This window comes from Hoplias malabaricus, chromosome 12, assembly GCF_029633855.1.
Source record: "Hoplias malabaricus isolate fHopMal1 chromosome 12, fHopMal1.hap1, whole genome shotgun sequence".
Taxonomy (NCBI): Eukaryota; Metazoa; Chordata; class Actinopteri; order Characiformes; family Erythrinidae; genus Hoplias; species Hoplias malabaricus.
In genome coordinates this window covers 29,470,624-29,495,323 of record NC_089811.1, presented here as the reverse complement: position 1 = coordinate 29,495,323, position 24,700 = coordinate 29,470,624, and the positions used below count along the sequence as shown (strand labels likewise).

At 37.7% G+C, this 24,700-nt stretch overlaps 1 protein-coding gene across 4 annotated transcripts in view; it reads left to right on the top strand.

The window, feature by feature from the left end:
• The window catches only part of myo1b (myosin IB), a 65,845-nt gene that overhangs the window by 29,210 nt on the left and 11,935 nt on the right, over positions 1-24,700 (top strand). For all 4 annotated transcript variants that reach the window (XM_066686101.1, XM_066686100.1, XM_066686099.1 and 1 more), the window contains exons 4-17: positions 1,436-1,530; positions 4,430-4,534; positions 7,853-7,899; positions 10,700-10,763; positions 13,521-13,619; positions 14,056-14,159; positions 16,915-17,062; positions 18,365-18,483; positions 19,552-19,638; positions 19,730-19,795; positions 22,222-22,326; positions 23,320-23,382; positions 23,500-23,700; positions 24,136-24,362. In XM_066686101.1, the coding sequence (XP_066542198.1) occupies positions 1,436-1,530; positions 4,430-4,534; positions 7,853-7,899; positions 10,700-10,763; positions 13,521-13,619; positions 14,056-14,159; positions 16,915-17,062; positions 18,365-18,483; positions 19,552-19,638; positions 19,730-19,795; positions 22,222-22,326; positions 23,320-23,382; positions 23,500-23,700; positions 24,136-24,362 (1,530 nt within the window). The remainder of the gene's footprint in view (positions 1-1,435; positions 1,531-4,429; positions 4,535-7,852; positions 7,900-10,699; positions 10,764-13,520; positions 13,620-14,055; positions 14,160-16,914; positions 17,063-18,364; positions 18,484-19,551; positions 19,639-19,729; positions 19,796-22,221; positions 22,327-23,319; positions 23,383-23,499; positions 23,701-24,135; positions 24,363-24,700) is intronic.

Sequence of the window (24,700 nt, the reverse complement as noted above, 5' to 3'; positions counted from 1 at the left end):
TGGAGTGTGTGTGTGCGTACAGTCACATGCAAGCAAATCAATTACAATCATTTCATTGTTGTGGAGTCCCCTGAGTGTAGGGCTGAATGACCCAGTTTTGTATTGTAAAAATGTCTACTGGAATTTATGTGCAAATTGATTTAATATGCATTGCCCTTAAAATAAGCTATTCTTTCCCTTCTACAAATAGTAGAATAGAAATATAATGGTAACATTGCAGGGTGTGTTTCAGGTCCCAGGTCCCAGTTCCCTACAGCACATCACTATCAGTAACATTACAGATAATCACCCTGTGCAAGGATCCTAACATTGCATTTGCCCATCTGTGTAACATGATTACAAACTGTATGTTCTTTATAAGGGTCTGCCAAATGACAAGCATTTAAATAGAGAGTTGACACATTTTTAACTGCCATAAGAATTATTCTTTTAACATGCTGTCCTCAACTTATTGTAGTTTATTACAACTAATTACGTCCTCTTTTTTAATTAAACATGCAATGTGGCAGTGTCAGGAACACACCCTACACACCCATATTTTACACTCTATGATATGCTCAACAACAACAAAATGTTTTAAAGTACAGCATCCTAATAAGTACCTGTTGCACCTGGACTACATTCTCAAATGTATTCCCTTCTTGATTTTCCACTGCTCTGCCTCTCACTGTTTTCATTTCCTGTCATCAACACAACATTAACAATGCTGCTGTTGTTTTTTACATCTCAGATTATCTGTACTCAAGCAATCATTCAAGGGTGATTGTTAGATGGTTGTTTGAAAGATTTTTATGCCTGTCAACCACAAGAAAACCCACAGCAAAGCACAAGGCAGCCTCATGATTCATCACATTGTCCAAGCATTGGTGGACTGTTACACAGATGCGACCTAGTTTTATCCAGGACTGCAGCATGCTGTTGATTAGCTGACATGTGGCCTGCACACGTTGTTTCCCTACTGCACATCATACATTTCCTTTCCAACTCACCTCTATGTGAGGAGGATCCTGATAAGGCCTAGTCATGAGCAACTGCACTGAGATACTAGTGATGCTAGTAAAGAACGGTGGTTAGCAATGAGTGTGTACAGTCATAAGCAAAAGATTGGAATCCATTCGTCATATTATTATCCAGTGGAAAATAAGTGGACCTCTTCATCCATTACACGTTGCATTGCTATTGTATACTTTTACTATTTGCTGAACTTGATATAATGGGGAATTATCAATTCAGCAGTTCATTAGAAATTGTAAATTAAAATTAGGATGAAATGGCTGTATTTAAATGTATTCCTCATAGCAAGTAATTCAAGTAAATGTTGCATTAATCTGCATGTTGTATGGACTGTTTAGACTGTTCTGTATAAAATCTATATCAAATTGCACATTACTGACAGTCTGTCTAATCCTAACACATTTTCTTCTGTCTTTCTCAGTTACGCTCTGGCAGACGAGGCCTACCGGTCACTTCGAGATCAAGATAAAGACCAGTGCATCCTGATTACAGGAGAAAGTGGGGCAGGAAAGACAGGTAAGAGAGCTGTGAATTTTAGTTTGACCATGTTTGTTTATAAAATAGTCTGCTAGACACAGAAATAATTAAACTTAAAAAAAAATTCTCAGTGGTAAGACTGTTATTATCTTCTGTTTGTTAAAAAATCAAGGATTGATTCTTTTACCTAAATGTTGTTTATTTGTTGGTTAAATGATATAAGCCAGCACAAAGATGCTTCCTGTTTCAGTTAATGATTTTGAACACTAGGTGCCTAAAGCTTTTACACGGTACTGAAGGTAATGTATTAAAGAGTGTAAATCTTCTGCATGCTTTCTGTTCATCAGAATTACTTTGGGCAAGGTCAGGTGTGAAACAGGTCCGAAACGAGATCTATTATTGATAATCCAAAAAAGAAAGGATTACTTGGTAGACCCAGTGTTTAGTTAAATAAAGTATTTACAGTGAGATAAATTAGGTGGGTGTTTATTATTCAGCTCTTCTTTCCTCAAATGCATTTCCTTGTTGCTGGCTTTGTTTAAAAAAAAAAATCATCAACCAGAAAGTGAGGGCACCATAATGTTCAGGCTATTACATATTATGTTTAGGAGTTGTTTTGGGACTCAGCTCATTGCAAAGAGCATGTTCTTATATTGTGGAGATGAGTGATTTGTAATGCTGAATTAAAACAGTATATTCTTTGTTCTTCCCTCATGTCTCATCTGGGTTCTTGGTGTCAGATAAAGATACAAATGTATGCCATGTGAAGGCTTACATCAAACAGAAAGGTTTATAATAAGAGAAATGCTCACATTTGGCCTCCAGCTAACATGTACACATGGAGGATATCTCATATCCTTGTATCAGCCAAAGGTCATAGGTTTGTTTGTGTTTACTGTGCAAAATCCCTTACTAGTCAGAAACTTTCCACATTAAATTGCATTTGTCGAAAACTAATGATAATGTACTGCTGAAATGTGGATTCTTGCCCTTCTTACGAGGTAGCGGGCTGGTTCAACCACAGTGCAGTGATCTCATACAGCATGTGATGTAGCAGTGTGCCAGGTCTAAAACACAAATTTAAAAAGCATGTATGAGATTGTGCTAACTTAAGGTCTTCTCTTAATGTGAAGAAAAGGGCTGTGTGTATCAGTCCCATGCTGTCAATCCAGTGCTGGCTCCACTGTCTGTTTTAGCCAGCTATTCACACTGCACTGGTCATCTGACCAGCAACAATACACTGCCTTCTGGACTGCTATAGTTTCCTTATTAAATATAAAGGGAAATAGCATAGCAACCTGCAATTCTTATCCAAAAACAAGTTAAACAAGTTTAACTTTGACATGTTATTTCCAATTTTCAACATATATTTCCTTCAATCTATGGTTTATTAAGTTTCTTAATGTAAGTGTCTTTCCATCCAGTTGTGAAGTTTAATCTAGACTCTGCCTTAGAAAGTACGAATATCAAAGTGAACCAAACAGAGTCTATTTTTACATGGGTCTTTTTTCATTCTTTTATCTAACAGAGCTTAACCACAGCATTTTACAAGCCTTTTCCAGTCACCATTATTTTTCTGTTGCTTTGAACATAGCTGTCTTTCTATGCCAACTACTCATTGGTTTAGAAGTCAAATCCAGGAAGTCTAGCAGTCAAGGCAATGAGATAAATTGGGATTTTGGTAATCCGCTCATCATTTATGTGGTTTACAGGGAAAGGGGCTGATGAAAATATTTGAGCATTTGTTTATGTCACAGAGTTATGTCACTTATGAAAGTGCTTCTCTGATAATCAAAATCGCAGGCCTAAAATTAATAGAATATTTCTTATTTTTTAGTATTCCAGACGTATTTAATAAAATGGAGGATACAAATATTTTATCATTAGGTCAAAGCATGTCTGTTTAACAGAATGGAAACCTACCATTTTGCACTGTGTCAAATGATTCCATCTAAACATATGAGAAACATTACTTTATTGTGTTCGGCCTTTAAAGCCAAATGGAGTGTAGAAAATGACAAAAGGTGTTACTGGACACTACACAAGCTTAATTATAGTAACTGGAATGATTTAGCACTTTTTTCTCTCGTGGGAACTGATTATTCTGAGCATGGATTGGCTATAATTAAGTGCATAGAATTCTCTATTAACAGACATTTATAGATTATTTTCTAATCTAGACAGTGCAAGTTATGACTTGGTCAACTCTGGAAAATATACAAATTAGTCATTTGCTTGGTGTACAGCAAGCTATACTGAACTTCCTTTGTTTACATTACATGCCGTGTCATACATCAAGTCTTTCATTGAGACTTGGAACCTCAGGGTTTTGGGTTTTTTCCCCTCCGAGGCGTTTCTCACATTGCACAGGGAGATTCTGCCATTTTCCCACTACATCTACATCTACACCAACTACACTACATCTTGTCTATGTTTGCATATTGCAAGTAAAAGGTTGCCACCAGATAAGCTTTACAAATCAGGTTGGCATGACTATCAACAGTAAATCTCTAACCCTAGTAGGGGTTTTTATTCCATTTCATGTCCAGGAAGCTTTTCGAATCAGATCTTGTATGTGCAGAGATTTACCAGAGTCACTCATGAGCTTGAGCTTGGCCCAGTCCGGATATGGAAGAAGTCATTTAAAGTCCATTTTAGATTAATTACACAAGTGTGTTGTTTTTTAAATCTGGTTCTAGTCATGGGCTTTCTTCTAATTTCATGTTTCTTCTTTGTCAATTCATTGTCATTACAAATGCTAACAGTTGTGAATGTTGCTGACTGGATTCTAAATTGGCTTTTGGGAAAAGGATTTGGGCGTCAGTGTGAGGTGGGAAAGCCAGATGAACATGGGCTGATGTAAAGGGGATTTTGGGATGTGGCCCTGCCTTGTCTGGTCGAGTGTGATCTTTGACCTCCCTCCTGTACTGCTTTTCAGAGGCCAGCAAGCTGGTGATGTCATATGTGGCTGCAGTGTGTGGGAAGGGCCAGGAGGTGAACAAAGTGAAGGAGCAGCTGCTGCAGTCCAATCCTGTGCTTGAGGGTAGGTGTTAAACTATGGACCCTCCACACTCACCATGTACTTCATGTTTGACCACTGTCTCTTTGACTTGTTGGAGCACCTGTTCAGTCTGATGCATACTTGCATAAGCCATTTTATATTTAATGTTATTGCATTAGTAAGTAACTGTTATTTGGTTTTGGTTCATATTTGTCTGAGAATATAAGAATATGAAGTCAAACTAATATATTCTGTCAAAGGTTCATTTTATTGAATGAAATTTATTAGCAGTCTGTTTCTTTTATGTTTCATTGTGAGTTTTAAGAAAATAGAAAATGCCAGTTTAATTGTCAATGGAATTATTAAAAATGCAGTTAAATCTCAGGAGCCTGAGAATTTAAAGAAGAAAAATGCATCCTCCAGCACAAGGAGCTAGCACAGCCACAGGAGCCTCAGATTGGCAGATACTGATAACAACTGGTGAAACACAGCATGCCTTTTTTCCATGGACAATTAATGGATCATGCAAAGAGAATTCACAGACCAGATTTTATCTGACACTGTTTCATAATTCTTTTATCATATACATTTTTAGTATCCCACCATACAGTGTTATTCTTAGATATTTAATCCATTAATGAAATTGATCAAACATTGAGCTGTTGCATTGTAATTAGAGTAAAAGTATGTTCCTTGGTGTTTAAAAATGTAACCACGCCAGTCAAAATGCCCATAAAGTGAACACACACACACACATATATTTATATATATATATATATATATATATATATATAAATAAAATGTTGTTTAATTTTAACTTTTAATTATATGAAAACCAAAATTACAGTAACAAAAGCAATATGTAAATACAAACACTATGTATAAATGTAAATACAATTATTTTTTAAAAATAAAATCTACATAAATTATGTGCATTTCAAATTCTATAAGTAAAAAATTTCCCCATTCTTGGTTGTTATAAGATGTCAGTTCAAAAGTTCAGGGTCTCCCTTATAGTGTTTTTTGTTTAATAATGCACCAATATTTTTTCAATGGGTCATAGAACAATTAGTTTAGCACCTGGAGTCTTTTACTCAAGAGCCATGCTGTTGTAATCTATGCAGAATGTGGATTTTTCCTGGAAAAAAGTGGCTGTTTGGAAGCATGTTTCTGTTCTGAACAGTATATGTTGTTCAGCATTCAAAGGCTTCAAATGTGTTCATGTCATCACAGATGCTAGCTTTTGAACTCTGCACTTATAACAGTCTCTCCCATTTAGCCCAGCATTTGTTAGTTTTAAATTCTTTGTTAATATATTGTACATTTTTGATGGTTAAGGGGGATGATAGGGCTGTAAAGCTAGCTTGGAATGGGGTAGGTCTGGGACGCCAGATTTCACTGTTGAGCCTTCTGGAGGTGTTGTGGGCTTAATTCAGCAAAACACTGATTAGGGGAAGTACCTACCTGATGACCCCTATGAAGATGCAGTGTGTGGTTTGGGTACTCATGCACTCAACTCAATGAGTAACCCTAGTTTTTAAGGGTAGCTGGTTGTTGAATGCATCATTAAAAAGCCACAGCAGCATTTGTGTTTGTGTATGATTTAGACAATGGGTGATGAAAGAAATTTTATCTATGTGAATCTGACATCCTATCCCTGAATTGTTGTATTTGCACTTGCAGCCTTTCACAGAAATGTGAACACTTCCCTGTCGTTGCTTCTGAAAGACTTGGCCTCTGAGAATAATTTTTTAAACATTGTCACTGAGCTGTTGCTAATTAAACTCATTTGTTTTGGTGTGTTCTCCCTGTGTCCATGTGGGTTTCTTTCCACGGTCCAAAAGCACACTCAATTGTCCATAGGTGTGAGTGTGTATACCTAGCCACTGGAATGCATTGAGATGCAGTCCCAAATCCCAGATAAATAGGGATGGTTGCATCAAAAAACTGCCAGATCGATGGTGCAGATCGTGGTTGATCTACTGTAGCGACCCCTGATGGGACGGAGCAGCCAACATTTTTTTACACAAAGAGACATATTGATAATTGGGTTGAACATTGACCTCAGAATCTGGAAAGGTCTGAGAACAGGGGGCACTGAGACATGATTGTTCCTCAATTTTCTCATAAATTCACCTCACCCTGAGCTGTCTGTCTTTGAGTTGAGCATATAGCTCTGTTCCCTGCTGATATGCAGGCAGCTGTTTTTTCTTTTTTCTCTCCCCTCTTAAAGAAAAGTCACACACAGGAAATGCCCATGTGTGATGGGGTGGATAGAAGTGCTCCACATCTGTGAGAGTTTAGCAGTTGGCTGCAATGATCCTCCAAGCCTCGGGCCCAGTATACTTCCTGTCCTGTCCTCTCACTCCTGTACATATTGTGTGTAGCCAAGTCTGAAGAAATAGACTGTAGGAAGCACAGACATATTGATATATTGTTACATATTGCTTTTAGTTGTGATATTAGTAAAAGCAAATCTACCATAATTTTAATACAGAACTAAATACATAACTTGGTAGCCTTTTTCTCTAGACCCTTTAATAGCCATTGTGTCACAGCAAATAAACTTGGTAGTGTTTTAAACTTGTAACCGTAATCAAAGTTTTTTCTGTTTTCATATTAGCTAAGATTTTTAGAATATTGTGGAGAAACATTTTTTGATTTTGTACTGCTAGTGAACAATGAGGTATGAAAGGGGAAGGTCAGGGGCCTCCTGCAAAGAAAACAAGTTTATATTTCTCTACTAGGATGGCTATATAAATATAAAAAATTTTATAATACCTCCACTATAATCAGTAGCATATAAACACAATGAAACCTGTCATTTTAAAATTTGGCATGTATACTCACATGCAGACCAAACTTAGTCCAGCTGTTTAAATGGATGTTAAACATTTCAACCAATATATTTTCTTTGAACGTTATTGATGATCAAATATGAATTATCTCTGATACATGGCAAGTAGCATTTTGTGGTTGCTGTGGAAAAAAAAGTTGGAATCACAATAATGAATCTGTAATATGATACTTGTGCTGACAAGTTTGTGTCCGAGTTTGATGGTCCGCATGCAGTAAAGCACTCAGCTATAACCTGAAAATCATCTTTTTTCTGCAGAGATCTTATAAGTGTAAATTTGCAAAGCAATCATTTTAATTATAATAAGAACTATGAAATAATTTCCTACCTGAATGAAAGCACATTGAGATAACTCCCACCCACAGATCAGTTTCCTGTAAGCCATGCATATGTTTGATGAATCTGGGCAAAAAAATGTACTGCACATATTTTACATTATTGGTCTAACTCTGCAAATGAATACAAGCGTGTGTCATTAATTTTTATTTTATCCTTTTTTTCAGCTTTTGGGAATGCCAAAACTGTGAGGAATGACAATTCATCTCGATTTGTGAGTATCTGTGTGTGTTTTCTGGCAGAGGCTGCTATGGTTGCTTTGATTACTCCACTGAGTATATTTGACTAAGATTAAGTACACGCAGACCTTTGATCCTGGTGTGATGGCAAAGTGGTTAGGAATAAACTGACTTTGTGTCTCACTCCCAAAGAGTGAGGCTCTCTTAGCTAAAGTCCTTCTAAATGTGTTGTTTAAAATATGTTTCTCAATATATTATTAAGGAAAATCCTTACTGAGAGTCTGTAATCTTATAGAGAAGGACCATAACACACACATGCATACATACATACATGTATATTATTTATTTATTTTTTCTAATGCTTGTTGACCAACATCTGGACGTGTTTGTCCCTTCTTGACATAGCAACGACAGGGCAATTACAGTTGCAGCACAAAGCAGGGCTCAAATGAAACCCTAGTTGTAACCTCCCTGGCAACTATATCCAGATGTGTGTGTGTGTGTGTGTACCTCTGCCAGAAGGCCTGCGTTCAGGAAGTGAGTCTGCAGGCTCTCCTCTCCAGTTTCTGTCGTTGTGTTTTACATGAACAAAGTCTGCTTAGTTCAGCTTGCATGGGCACTGATTACCTTGTTTTTGTCATTAACACACTTATACAGTATATAATCTGTAACTTGTTTTTGAAGGGTTGAGGGGCAAAAATACTTTTATTTGTTAAGGGCACAAACACAGTCACAGTGAAGGTACCCTATGTATTACTGCTCCATATATTTACTTGGGGAGTGGTATTTGCAATTGTACCTTTTCATCTGTAATAACGCCACACAGCCATAAATTAACTTAAGAATGTATCTGTATTTTTACTGTATTATACCTTTTTAAAATCTGAAGCTACACCATTTGACCTTAACGACCAAGTTGTAGAATTTTTAAAGAATTAAATATTTATTTATTTATTTAACATTTTTAAATGCTGATATTACAGATGACTCTGATATACAGATGCAAACCTTAAAACTTCATCTTGCATTTTAATGAACATCCATTTTTAAAAATGTCCTTTAAAAGGTTCATTACTGTATAATTGAAGTATATAGTGGTATTATATAGTATCATATGTTTTTTATTAATATCATAAACACCTAAGATTGCATGTGCTTGTGTGCATGTAGGTGGGAATGCTGTGATGATAAACATGCACTGAATTTGAGTGAGAATTCTGACTGAAGTATTGATATTTCATTGCTAGAGAACTTTTCAACTTGTGTTGCCCAGAAGAACTGTTACAATGGAGGACATTACATAACGGTTCATAATATTGCTATGAGCAGTTTGCAGCAATGATGAATCATCTTTGGTTTGGTAAAAATGTCAGTCTGTATTCTAAGGCAGTTACAGGAGAAAAAAGTAATAATTAATACTGAAATATACATCATTAGTATTAATATATTTACTATTTTTAGTGTTTCTACAGCTGAATGTTGCATTAGATTAAATGTAATTTCATACTATAATTTTAGAGTGTCATTCATGAGGTAAATTCACTACATTCCAGCATTCTGATCTGTGGTGACACAACAGGAATAGTAAAGAAGTGTTCTCATGATCACATTCTCACCCTGTTCATAATGGTTGGCTTCAACACCTGTTGCTTTAAATGATGAGCCACGCACAGGTCACCACAGACCTGAACAAGCAATGAGGAAAAAAGCACAATAAACTACATTTTGTGTGTTTTTTATGGGGAACAATATCTGAACATAATTTTATGTTTTCTGGCTATAGCTCACAAGAACACTTTTTTTTCACAGCTTGTGAGTTGGTAAGCACCCCAGATCCCTAAATTAATGTGCAAATGCACTTATTTATTAATTAATTACAAAGGTTTCCTGGTAAGTTAGTGGGGGCTGCTTTCTTTTAAAGATTATTTTTGGATGACCTCTCATAACTCCAGGCTTGTCCAATTAAGCTTGAACCTAATGACTCTGTATGATCTGCACAAGAACTCCACAGTTGCACTGAAATCTAGAAGAAAAGTATGTCTTTATGATTTGTTGACATGCACAGTCTTGAAATGTTTTGTTGGCTTTGTTTTTTTGTTGGGTTGGGTGAATTTAGGAACTGTTGTCAGACATTTAAAGCCCTTTCCAACTCACACTATGATGTGTCATGTCATCTCTAGCACAGTGAGGTGAAAAAAAGAATTTGATCTGTTACTTCCCTTGGCTGGGGAGAAGTATTGTTGAATTTGGCTGCAGCTCTTGCACTGGTAGCTTTGAAGAGCTGTTGGATGAAAAAGAAATGTGAAGTAGCTCCAGACAGTGGCTTGCTTTTTTTGTGTAATATTAAACGGACATAGAGCAAGGTTCTTTTACATTTACAACACCGAAAAGAATTTTCCCTCCATAGTAATGTATTACTCCAGTGCAAATCTATGTATGATTGGCAGCCCACCAAATGAATAGGTCTGCACTCTGGGCTTTGAGAGAATGGTTCTCTTTTTCCTGCTCCCTCACAGAAGGCTCATGTTTCAACCAGTTTTGCAGTAGTTTACCTCTGAGCCTTGTACTCCATCCTGCCATTTGTGCCAAAGCACAGTAAAGACATGTGGTTCTGTCTAGGCTGCTATGCCAGTATTAAAGGCCTTGGTACAATCTCATCGCTGGAGTAGAACACCCTGGTCCTTCATATCTTGTTTTGACTATGTTAAGAAAATATATTTTTACTTAACCCTGATAAGAGGCTTTCAGATTTCATTACCATTATTTGAAATTATGAGAGTGCTTATCAATGCTAATAGATTTCAGATGTTCTAACTGATCCTCCTCTATCTACAGGGGAAGTACATGGACATTGAATTTGACTTCAAAGGCGACCCACTGGGCGGGGTCATCAGTAACTGTGAGTATAATTACAGGATCAATCCATTCAGCAGCATCTGAGTAGAGCTGAGTGTCTTTTATAGACAACGTACTTTCTCCACAAGCTTTTTAGAACCAGCTGTGTGGTCATTGAGGTGGTTTCAGAAAACTGGCAGAGCTCTGTTCTATTGCAAACCAGCCTGTACGTGTATGTGTGCTTGTGTGCATTTATCCTCGTGCTGCAGCCAAGCAAATACTTAGGAAAGTCACAGATGCAGAGTGTGCTGGAATGAGCGCTAACTGCACATATGCAAATAATCTGACATACAGTACTCACACAACCCAAATGATCATTTCCTCTAAACAGCACTGTTTTAGCTGTTGTGTTAAATGACCTATAGTTCTGTGTAGTTGTTCTGTGAGATGTTCAAAATTAAGGATTTATATTAGCACAGATCATCTGCTTCTGAGACTGCTGTTGATGTATATGTCCAGACACACAGAAGTTTCTTTTTAGACAGTGATGTCAATAATGTCTGTGGGCTAAAACACATTTAACTCATTTGCCTTTTACAAAGTAGATGGTTTGTAACCTATGTTGCACTGGGGTCAGAGTGGTAGAGTAGTCAATTACTTGGCGTGCCACCATCCATGAGAGGCCGGAGAACTACAGAGGGAGAAAGATCAATATTACTCTGTTTGTGTATTTCCACTGAAAGTTCAGGGGCATAGTACTTAACAAAATAGTCTCTTTCACACTTCACGCCCCTCTCTTCTCAGTCTGTGTCCTTCTTTGCCTGTCTCACTCCCCCTGCTTTCTCCTCTCACCCTCTTTCACCTGCATGTGTTTTTTTTTTTTTTTTATATAGAACACAAGTCTATTATTATTAATGGCTGAACACTCTAGAGAATGTTTCTTGAAATGAAAAAGTGATTTTCTACTTGTTAATTCCAACAGTATGTGCTTACAAAGTCAGTCATCACAATAGCACCCGTTGTTGCTTTTTGAACTTTAAAAACTGAATAATGTGTCAGACAGATCTCCAGCTCCAGAAAAATGCTGTAGATTCTCATAAACCATAAGGGGTGTCATCAAAGTAAAAGCCAATAAAATCCTCTTCTCTGTTTTGGTGCCCCAGGGCCAGCTCATTCCACATCTGTGCCTCTATTATTGCTAGACATGTTTCATTTGATCACAGTAGGAAACAGACAAGGAGGAAAAAGTAAGAACAAACACAGCTGACCTCATGATTGGGGTGGGGTCATCAAGACAAACTTCGCACTTTTTTTTTAAATTTTTTTTTATTTATCGTTACACTTATATAGCGCCTTTCTAGATACCCAAGGACGCTTTACAATCTACACTGCTCAGAACGCTCAATTCACACACACACACTGGCGAGAAGCGGCAGCCAAACGCGCACAGCGTACTCTCAACCAGAAACGACCGTCCACCTGGAGGACTGCATCGGGCAGTAGGATTTCACCCAGGACAGAGCGCCAATCCATAACTGGGCACACACACATACACACTCATTAACTCACAAACCAGGACAGTTATTACAGAAGCCAATTCACCTACCCTCCATGTTTTTTTGGACTGTGGGAGGAAACCGGAGACCCTGGAGGAAACCCACGCAGACACTGGGAGAACATGGAAACTCCACCCAGATGGGACTTGAACCCAAGATCCCAGTGCTGTGAGGCGAACGTGCTAACCACCAAGCCACCGTGCCGCCAATGTGACTTGATGTGTAGATCTTGAATTGCTTGTCCTCACTAGCGGATGCATCTTAAGAATGTCTGAGTGTGCAGAATTTAAGAGTGTGCAAAAATTAAAACTGCAGTGAGGAGTCTCATCAGGGGAGAGGGTTTCAGAACTTTGCTCCAGCTTCGTCATCTCTCTACCTTTTCTCTTTCGTATCACACCTGATCATTTAATGGACTTAGACTAAATCTTTATGTTAAAACATGAAAAGTGATATTCATGTGAAGAACGTGTGAAAGGTCTCAAGTTTTAACGCAACGTTTTGTGTAACCTTCCCAAATAGAATCCCTATATTAGGAAATTACAAGATAGGACTGGTGTATTATCATTTTATTTTGGAGTTACAGAGTGTTCCAAATTAACAGAATATGTTTGGTTTTAAACAGCAATTAATGGGTATTTTGAGTAGTTGTTCATCGATAAATTGTAATCTCCAGAAGCTGGAGAATAAGATATTATCATAAGTGCTACGGTAAGTAAATTTGGGCTTCAGTAGCAGATAGCGTGAGACTTCATTCCTACCCCTCTCCAACGCAGATGATTTCTCCTGTGAGACTTCCTCTTCCTCCTCAAACACAATGGACAAAGAGAGGCTCAAAACACTAACATCACCTTGAATACTCAAATATTTGCCATACCATAAACAGGCAACTCGTCAGATGTCCTCTTTGGAAGCTGAATATTTCAGCAGGCTGAATTTCACATCAGATTTTGAAAACTCCACTGTGTAGATTCTTCACTTGGTTTGTTGAGTGACTGAAAATGAAAGAATATTGCAACCCAATGTATATTATTTTTAATTAATACTATTCTTTAATCCAGTGGTTCCCAGTTTGCTACCTGACACATCGGATCCATCTTGCCAGTCATTTATGATTCATTCCTGAGTTGAATTAACTGTGTTAGAGCTGTCAAAACCCTAAAATATGTGGGTTGTGAGGTACTCTAGCATCAGAGTTGGTAACCTATGTTTAGATGAATCCAAATTGGATATCAATTTGTAATTTTGTTATGCCAATTTTTTCTCAGATCTTTTGGAGAAGTCCCGTGTTGTGAAGCAGCCAAGAGGAGAGAGGAACTTCCACATCTTTTACCAGCTGTTGTCTGGAGCCTCAGAGGACACACTCAGTAAGGGAATAAATACACACCACCCATACACATGGTGTCCTTCTACCTAAGATACAGCTTTACATGCCTAGTATGGGTTAATTAAGTCCTTTGGTAAGAGTTTATTTATTAAACTATAACAGCACCTGTAACCTGAGCCAAGTGCTACTGCTCTCATGCTTCATTTGTACTTCACTGAACCATGGCCATTGTATGACATGTGTAAAGAAGGCGGACATGGGCTTTTATTTCAGACATCAAAAGGGGGAGCTGAACTGGAAGCTGTGTGACTTGTAACCCTATCTGATACTAAAGGTGCTCATGGGCTACAAGCTGATCCCCAGCTGAATGGGATTTGTGTACATCACACAAGTGGAAATTTTTTGAGTTCAGATGAAGCAGTAGTGATTTAATCTACCTCTATAACATGCTTTATCACTCTGTGTTTCTTCTCCAGAAAAACTGAAGTTGGACCGGGACTTCAGTAAATATAATTATTTGAGTCTTGATTCAGCCACAGTCAATGGACTTGATGATGCAGCAAACTTCAGAACAGTGAGGGTGAGCTTAACTCGTTATTTTCTCTCTCTCACACTCACACACACTCACACACACACACACACACACACAGAGTATATCTTAAACAACAAACCCCATTTCCAGAATACCTGGGACATTTTGTAAAATGCAATTAAATAAACAACCTGGGATTGATGTGTGTTAATTCTCTTGAAGGTGTATTTAACTGACAAAGTACAGAGACAATATTTCCAGTGTTTTTCACTGATCGACTTTTTAGTTATAAACAAAATGTTTATAACACACAAAGTTATAAACACACAAAGAATTGAAGGTCTGCAGCACACACCAAAAATGTTTGGACAGGGTCAAAATAAGAGTGAAATACAACCTTAGACTTAATTATGCAAAGAGGAATCCATATATACATTTTGCAGTGAGTGCACTTGACTAACATACCTGCAGTCCAGATCTGTCTTCTACTGAAAATGTATGACACCTCATGAAGAGGAGATTAGGCCAGTGGTGACCACAGACGGTTTGGTAGCTCAAGTCTTGTAAAGAGCAAGAATGGACAAAAACTTCATATGCCAACCTGCAACAATTAATATCTACAATTCGGGAACAGCAGCAGGTGGGGTCGCAGTCACACAACTCCAGGGATCTGGAGGTTGTGGGTTTAAGTCCCACTCTGGGTGACTGTCTGTGAAGAGTTTGGTGGGTCTCCCAGTGTCTGCGTGGGTTTCCTCCAAGTGCTTTGGTTTCCTCCCCCAGTCCAAAAACACACGTTGGTAGGTCAATTGGCTACTCACAAGTGTCCATAGGTGAGTGTGTGTGTGTCACCCTGAGAAGGACTGGCGCCCCATCCAGTGTGTGTTCCCACCTCACGCCCAATGATTCTGGGTAGGCTCCGGACCCACTGCAACCCTGAACTGGGTAAGCGGCTCATGACAATGAATGAATGAATTCCAGAACAATTAAATAGGCGATGTGAGCCTTTTTGTGTGTTGCAGGCATCATTTTTATACTTTTATATTTGACAAATATGCATTAAAACACTGCCCTTTTGTAATTTTTTGTCCTTTTTTCTGTAAATTAAATGTTAAACTGAATTTAAAAAATGTACATATTTGTTAATATTAAATTACAAATATTAAATATTTGTTGCATATTTAGAAAGTGTCCCATCTTTTCTGGGAAATGAGTTTGTAAATTTACATGTATATGAAATGTCTTTCTGTATTAAACTGATCACTTTTGTTTCAACTCATTAAAACATTTTTAGTGTAGCGTTTAAATACAGTTAATATATTTGTAATGACATTTTTATTATTGTAATTTTTACATTGAATTAAATCATCCTATTTGAAATGAAAACTTGCAGTTTTTATGATATACTGAAGCAATAAAGTATATTGTAGTCACCCTATACTTGCTATAGTTAAGACCTTTATCACCTTTACAAGATAAGCCTCTTATCTCTAATTGACTGGTTTAATTGTGTGATTGGATTAGATCAGCTCTTGTTCAGGCTCACTATGAGATGGAGTTTGATCTCCTCAAAGAAGCACCCTTGTGCAATGCACGCTTTGCTTGTGCCATCTTCAAAGGAGAGGAAAGTTCATTTTTGTGAGGTTCCACCTGTGCTCTGCATATGTCTTTGTGGTATAGGCAATGATCTTTCCTGTCCTTATTTTCATGTGTGTTCCCTACTGTGAACACAAAGTGTATGACGACGTGATTTATTTCTACATGGCACTAGTTTACCAATATTTGTTCTGGGCATAATCAGTACATGTCTGCAAAGGGGGAAAATTCATGTCCAGAAAAGAAAAAAGCCTTCCCAGAACGTTGTTGTAATTGCCCTGAGACATCTAAAGCTTTTTGGAGATGAATAAAAAGCAGGAGAGCAAGAATAAAATCCTGAATAAGACTTTTACTTGTTATTTTTGCCACATCCTGATGTCTCTGAATGGACTGAGCTGGTTTATATTAGAGAACAGCATTCAGAAAACATTTCTTGAATAATAGCTCTAAGCCCAACTCTGTATTGCATTTAGAAAAGAATAGTTCAGCTAGAACTCAACTGCCCTTTGGCTCTGTCCCCTGTGACTGAGAGAGATCATATCCTAATTATTTGGATATATTCACCCATTGTGCTTTGTATAGACTGATGCATTTCTGGATTTAGTCACAAGTCATACTTTTTGTCCAAATTTCTGCCAACACTGCCAAAACAGTCTTGCTATTAGTTAATGCAGGATGTATGGAATACAGCACAAGCTTGGAACGCATTTACTTTACAAAGATCTCTGTCTTTCTTCACATTCCAACATGCCTACAAAACCCTAGAGCAGGCTATATGTATTGAAGGCCTTTCTGTGAGTCACAGAATATACATTTCTAGTAGGACAGAAAAAAAACATTAAACAATAGGTGTTTAAAGAGGTAAGTTTTCATTTTTTCACATATTGTTCTACAAGAACAGACAACATTTCCCATGAGTAATGTGTTTTTATAAAGAAAGAAAATACGTCATAACATTTCAGTTTTTTCTACAGTTATCTCTTAGTCATATCTCACTCCCAGAGCCATCTGAAGGTCTCATTACCATTCCTTTGTTCCCAGCTTTAGATTCCATGAACCCAGAGAGCATCTTGTTATGACTATCTTGCATAGTCCTATTCCATTATTTTCTTAAAGACAGGTCTATACATATTACAGTTACTGCTTTAATATTTAATTTCATTCATCAGTGCTGTACTGACTGGACGGCTTTCCCCCTGTGTTCACCCAGAATGCCATGCAGATTGTGGGCTTCATGGAGGATGAGGTGCAGTCAGTGCTGGAGCTGGTGGCTGCTGTGCTGAAGCTGGGCAACATAGAGTTCAAGCCAGAGTCGCGCGTCAATGGCTTTGACGAGAGCCGGGTCAAGGACAAGAATGGTGATTATTATTATTTTTGTTTTTTATTTTATTATCATTTTTCCTAGGGGCGGCACGGTGGCGCAGCAGGTAGTGTCGCTGTCACACAGCTCCAGGGACCTGGAGGTTGTGGGTTCGATTCCCGCTCCAGGTGACTGTCTGTGAGGAGTTGGTGTTCTCCCTGTGTCCGCGTGGGTTTCCTCCGGGTGCTCCGGTTTCCTCCCACAGTCCAAAAACACACGTTGGTAGGTGGATTGGCGACTCAAAAGTGTCAGTAGGTGTGAATGTGTGTGTGTCAGTGTTGCCCTGTGAAGGACTGGCGCCCCCTCCTGCATTCTCCTGTATTCCTGCCTTGCGCCCAATGATTCCAGGTAGGCTCTGGACCCACCGCAACCCTGAACTGGATAAGCGGTTACAGATAATGAATGAATGAAATGAATTATTTTTCCTCCTCTCAGGGGAATGATGAGCTTGTTCCCTTTTTCATATTATCACTTTTAAGATGTAATTTTTTCATTTGAAGCCTAAAACAAACACTGCTTGTGATGTTGATTTTTTACGAGAAAGGCAACAAAAAAAATCTAGAAAAGCCACTGTTGTCAATATAATATTTGCTGATTAATATTCAATATATCATTAATAGTGAATATGAAATAAATGGAACTCCTGAATGCCAGACTCTGAACCTTGTTGAACACTACTGCCATCTATTGATATCGTCCTGGACCTTAAGGAAACAGAAATTTTCACATATGAAGCAGTACTTTATGAAACTTGCTCTTAAAGATTTCTTTATAATGTGTTATGACCAATGTGGGTATTTTTATGTAGTTGCACACAAGAAAATCTTTCAGAAAATATATCTATTTTATCTCAAGCTATGATGGCATTTGATTCAGGCCTAAATATTACTGTTCTCCATGCTTTTCTCTAAACCCTGTACACATAGTGCAGTTACCAGTACAAATTATATACTGCATTGTGTCAGCATTTACACTTAAAGAGATGATCTAAGAAAGGATTGTTTAAGCTATGCTACTGCTATATTCTTTCTTCTTTTAACATAGTGATGCTGATGACCAAATACTCCAAAAATCTGCAGAGGTTATTTTTAAGTTGTCTGGTTTAACCTCTCCTGAAGGTCTTAACAGTCTCACCAAGGAATAGGTCGTGGCTGGTCATACAGTAATTTGGCTTAAAATAAACAAGCAGAACACATTTTCTTTAGCTATTATTCAAATTTAAGCATTATTTCATTTTGTACTCTATTTAATATGGTTAGCCTTTCTATCCAAGAGACTGTGAACTGTTTTTGTGTTCCAGATCTTAAAGAGATGTGTGAGCTGTTGGGTATTGAGCAATCAGTACTGGAGAGAGCCTTCAGTTTCCGTACTGTAGAAGCAAAGATGGAGAAGGTGTCGACTACACTCAATGTTGCTCAGGTTGGCTTCTTTTATCCCTCATTCCACTCTATATACCTCCTTCAGTTCCATTATCAGTCTCCTTCATGCTATGCCCATGAGCAATGATCTTTGTCTTCATCTCTTCTCGGCTGAGTGACTTTACAACAGGAGACTGTAAGAGTGCATTTTTTTCCCTTTAGTCTTGGAGCCTCAGCTTTTTTCTTCAAATATTTATTAACATAGCTGCATTTTAAATGAGCAAATAAGAAATCCAGAGCAGTATTTTCACCTCTGATGTAGTAAATGAACACAGTTCACGTCTCCCTTTGCCCTTTATGCTTTACATAGGGGCATGGAGACCTATTAATTATGAAACAAAAGACGTCTGCTGCTGCTGCTGATTTGAAAGTAGCTCAGAATTGGGACCTCTTAGAGTCCCAAAATTTAAGTGACAGTCATGTCACTGGAATGAGTGTGTGCAACTTCAGAAACACCTCTTGGAAGGGAGATCTAGTGGATTGTTATATGTCATAATTACTGGTTTGAAACATCCTCTGAAATTTGGTTTCATGAAAAGCCATTCCGCAGAACTGTGGTGTCATTCTGAAGGCCAAGACCTCCCATCATAAACATCCGGCCAGATAAACCAAAAATAACAGGAAAGAGGAGAGGTGAACAGAAGTGATAAACCTTTTCTTACTGAGCACTAGAACAGTGTCAAGTGATGCATGTTCACCTGTGTGTTTATAACTTTTAATCTAAACTGTGCCATTACTTGTATTATCTAAGGGTTGTTTTCCGTTGGTGTTGCTAAAATAATGTGATCTAGAGTTCATGCTCTTGCTCTGGCTGACTGTGTTTTTCTGCAAAGTTGACTTAATAGTTGGCAGGCTTTCCTCATTCATGGCACTGTGCCAACTCTTAGGACTTAAAACTTCAAATTTCAAATTTGTCTCCACAGCCCTGTAGTTTAGGGGGTATTTTTGCTGGTGTCACATTATTTGAATGGGTAAATGTTTGCTAAATTCATATTTTGAGGTATGAAGGTTGAAGTCTAAGCAAATAATTGGAAGTTGCTTTTTTTTTTTTTTTTTTTTTTTTTTGTAGGCCTATTATGCTCGTGATGCACTTGCCAAGAACTTATACAGCCGCATGTTCAGTTGGTTGGTGACCCGAATCAATGAAAGCATCAAGGTATGTTCCTTATTTTTCTTAGATGTAATGCTACATTAAGGCTTGTCACTGTACAGTAATTTAAAGTTTTTTCCCTACTGTTTATGTTCAGGCACAGAGCAAATCTCGGAAAAAAGTTATGGGAGTCCTGGATATTTATGGTTTTGAGATATTTGAGGTAAGACTTATTCCTGTGTCTTTTTAGTTTTTAGTTAAATAAGGTTTAAGTTCTTGTTGTCACCATTCTGCTGTTTCTGGTCAGGTTTGCTGCCTTATGGCTAGAGGAGAAAGGAAACCTGTCAAGTTAATTAAATGTGATGTAAAAATATATTTTTAAAACACTATAAAACATCTAAATTCTCCATTGGTCACAACAGATTATCAAGTCAAATTTAGGTTAAGAACTGCACATTTAAAAGGGCCATACTGTTTATGTTACATATCTTTTTTTTCCTTTTATGATTAAAGATAGTTTTTGTTTTTATGGGTTTATGAAACAGTGTCACAGTTGATTTGTACATGACCACTATATTTTTAGATTTGGAAAATATATGAATATTTATCTGATATTAAAAATCTTATATTGACATTTTGTCAGAAATGGCAGAAGCAGATCTACATATACAAAACTCCTTTGTCATGCATTTTTGTAATTAAAATGATGTATACGTTTATTTGTCTGTAACATGTATTAAGTGGTGCAATTTGCAGTTTGTGCATGACATGCATGAGTCACATGAAACTAGAACTCATTTCTGCATTATCTTGCACTTGTTTGACAACACGGTGCTTGTTGTAACTCTGTATATGAATGTAATAACTCATCTGTTCACTGTTGTTTACATTTTTTGCATATTTGCTCTAGCCTGATGGTCTGCATTTCTCTTTAATGTCATTGTTGTATTTGTTGTTGTGTCTGTGGCAACAGAATGGAGTAAGTACTCCTCTGATGAAGTGATGTGACAGTGTGCATGCTGAGATTGTAGCCTTTAATCCTAGTCCTAATCCAGCCTTTTAGCTTTACAGCCAAAGACAGTGATGGAGCAGAATGGCCTGCCATGGTGTACCAACTTAACACCCAGTAGTAGCAACATCAGTGCATTTAATGTATCGTGTGTTGCATCAATGGCTTTAGTAAGGTTGTGTCTCAGGCTCTTAATGGCTGAAACACTATTCTAAAAACTACTGGATTACAGTGACAACTGTTTGCCCTCATTAATAATCAGTGCAGCTTCAGGTTGAGGTGTCAGTATGCCCTTTTTGTGAAGCTGGCACTGCCATTCGACCTGGCATCCACACAAATTGATGACTGGTTCTTTCCAGCAAGCCATGTGCTGTCTTTTTGCTGTTTTTTAGGGTTTTCCCTGGTGCCAAAGGTACACCAGTGGTCCTGATAATTACAGTGGCTTATTGTCAAAGGACCTTATATGTACACGTTTTTATTATTCTGCTTTGTGTTCAGTCTCTCAGTTGTTTTAACCCCTTTAGAAAAGTCGCTTGTTGCTCATACTCTTTCAGAAACAGTTCTAACCTGAATATCATAAGCAAATAAAAGTTCACTAACATAAACTTGCTTTGAAACTTATAATGGTTTTTGGGTTGTAATTATGGAGCTGTTTTGGAGGTTAATTTCTGTATCTAAATTTGAACCAATATACAACACCCTAAAGAAAATTGCAATATAATAAAATAAGAAAGTGCAAAAAAGCATTTGTTACTAAAATTATATATATATAACTACTATATTGTGGGCGGGAAAAGTCTGAGAAAACCTCTCATTTATTTATTTTCCAGTCATAATGGCCATTAAATACAATTTGTTCAGTTTTCAGCAGAAAATATGTATTTAACATGAAATTATACAGCAGACAAATTAATAAATATCAGAACAAAACATTTACAGTACTGAACATGTCCATCGGTTTTGTAAGTTATCTGCGGTGCTGTTTTAGCCAAATTTTGTCTAGTTCCTAAAACATTAGGTTGATACACGTAGTTTCATACCCATAGTTTTATGTCATGTCTTACAGACATAAACACCAGAGTTTCATATCTGAAGTAAAATGACCCCTGATATTCTCCACTCTCTCAAAGACAAACCTTTAAGTGCTATTTATCTGAGGACAACTATTTTAGTGGTCTACTAGGTCTTGAATTTTTGTTAGGAGTCCTTCGTTATTCATGCAGTGTATCTAAACCCTTATTAACGTTGAAATATTTTAATTAATACAATTTTATTAAATACTATTTGTCCAACAGCTTTTCTTAATGGTCGTTTTGGCTGAAAATATTTCTCTAGCATTCGCACAATACTCTATTGGGATAATTCTGGCAAATGGAAGGGATTCTTTGATGAATACTAGTTATATATTTTGCTTATTATAGGCAAAGACGAAATACACTCAAAATATTGTGTAATATTCAGGCACAGTCATAGAAGTGTCTTTTAGACATATAAGACGTATCTGTTGCAGGAGTGCAGTGCTTTGAAGTTCTAGGTGGTTTGCTGTGTTTAGTGCTTTGGGTGCTGTGTACATCTGAACTGCACCAGGAAAAATGCCATTTACATTATAGCCCTTAATACATGTCTAATTGATCCCACAGGACAACAGCTTTGAGCAGTTCATCATCAACTACTGCAATGAGAAGCTTCAGCAGATTTTCATTGAGCTGACCCTGCGTGAGGAGCAGGAGGAGTATGTGCGTGAGGTGAGACGCTGTTTCTTTGGCCTTTTCCATAAAAATGATGCCTGACAAACAAGATCTAATTGAGGTGCCTTGATATGGGATATTTGTATATATGTCTTTACCATGATACAGGAGCTAACTGTAACAAACTGCTCACACTGCAGACTGTTAACATATTGCTCCTCCAACTATATGGATAACTAATGTTATATGAGAGGGGCCATCACATGTTCGCGCTTAGTTGTAAACATTTGACTCTAAACCAATTTCCTAAAATATTTTTATTCTGTGCAATGACTTTATTAATGAAGTTCATCTGAAAACAATTTAATACTACTTTCTGCTGCTCTGTCCCCCTGCTCTCCACTGCTCTGCGAGTATGGGGACGGAAGTGATCCCTCACTGCAGTTAGGGTAAACATGCCTGTCCCTGAGGGCTCACTGCTCTGTTTGCTTTCAGAGCTCTGAGTATGTGCCCTAATGCAGCCGTGACCTCCACGCTGTGATATTCCACTCTCTGGCCCAACTCCAGCCAAGTGCATGGGAAAATACCACTGTTCTGGAGGCTGGGGAAGAACACAGGGATCTGGGGACCAGTCTACTCTGTCTATAGTGTAGATTCCTCTTCCACCACATGGCCTCCCACTTGCACCCGCCCCCTCCCTCCTAAAGCTGTTCACATGGCCCAATTAGCCTAAAGCAATTTTCCAGTTCATTACGTTTACTGTGGGCCCGTGTTGTGGGTTGTACTTGTTACTGAAGTGCTGGCAGATGATACCCATGTTTGGTTCAATTGACCAAAACATAATCTCAGCTGTCTCTTGGCCCTCAGCTTTTGGCATCCATGTATAAACCTGGTCTGTCCCTGAATAAGTTCTGTAAACTATTTTTGGTCACCCCTTAAACCTTTCCAGTTTTTATATGACCGTTATAAAATGTGAGTAAAATGTACTGTAGGAGTGTTCTAAGAGGCACCAAAAAAAGGTTCCTTGATCCTGAATCTGTCTTTTTACAGGGCATTGAATGGACCAACATTGAGTATTTCAACAACGCCGTTATCTGTGATCTCATTGAAAATGTAAGCTAATTAATTTGAATATCCTTGTGTTAATGTTTACTGCCATCAGTTTAATAATGTCATTTTATCTTATCTTCAATACATAATCTACACAAAATACATACAATCCTTTTGCAGAATCAAAATGGTATCTTGGCCATGCTTGATGAAGAGTGTTTGCGACCAGGCACAGTGACAGACGAGACCTTTCTGGACAAGCTCAACACCATCTGTGCTGAACACCAACATTTTGAGAGCCGACTGAGCAAGAATTCAAAGTTCCTTACTGACCACAGCCTGCCTCACAACTGCTTCCGCATCCAGCACTATGCTGGCAAGGTTGGACAATTTATTTTACACACACCCACACACAGTACAAACAAAAGCAAGTAAAGCATAAGCTGTAAAATAACATATAACACATACCAATGGTTAAGTCCATGTATGACTTTATTCTGGTAAAGTTGATGAATCAAAACCTCATGTGAATTTTGATTGTTTGAGCCACACGATTAACAGCTTACTACCTCCTTAGAGAAATGTAATTTTATAGAGTGCAACATCAGAAATGCATCATGTGCCTCCATTACAATAATGAATGCTATGAAAATGACATGACTGATTTATTTATAGTGTGCTGCCTAGAATCCACTGAATCAGCTTTAGAAGCTCTTTAATCACTCTAGGGAACTGGAAACACTGGACGTAAATCTAGTCAGCCAAAACCAAAGCATTGGACATAGTGAAACTGGCTGTAATTTGTTCTCTGTCTAGGTGCTATATAAAGTAGAGGGCTTTGTGGACAAAAACAATGACCTGCTCTACAGAGACATGTCCCAGGCTATGTACAAGGCCAACCACAGCCTCATGAAACTACTTTTCCCAGAGGGCAACCCTGCAAAGGTCAACCTGAAGAGGCCTCCTACTGCTGGCTTCCAGTTCAGAGCCTCAGTAGGCACACTCATGAAAAACCTTCAGACCAAGAACCCCAACTATATAAGGTGAGACAACTGTTCAAGCATTAAGACTTAAGAAATTTGTTTGGGAATCTATTACATACATTATCATCACAGACTGCCTATTAACACAGACTGTAATCAGTTTGTGTCCTGAGCTTAGAAAGAGAACCACCATCAAAAAAACATGATGGAAAAGAAGAGAACTCTGTTTGTGTCCTGTATTTAGAAAAATAACTCAGAATACACTGATATACTACAGATGTAAAAGGCACAAATTATGTTCAAAAAGTGCTAGCATATTACTTTAATAATTTATAGTTTTTATTGTTAAACTTATATAATGCTTTTGTGGACACTAAAGTTAGATGCTTTACAATCAT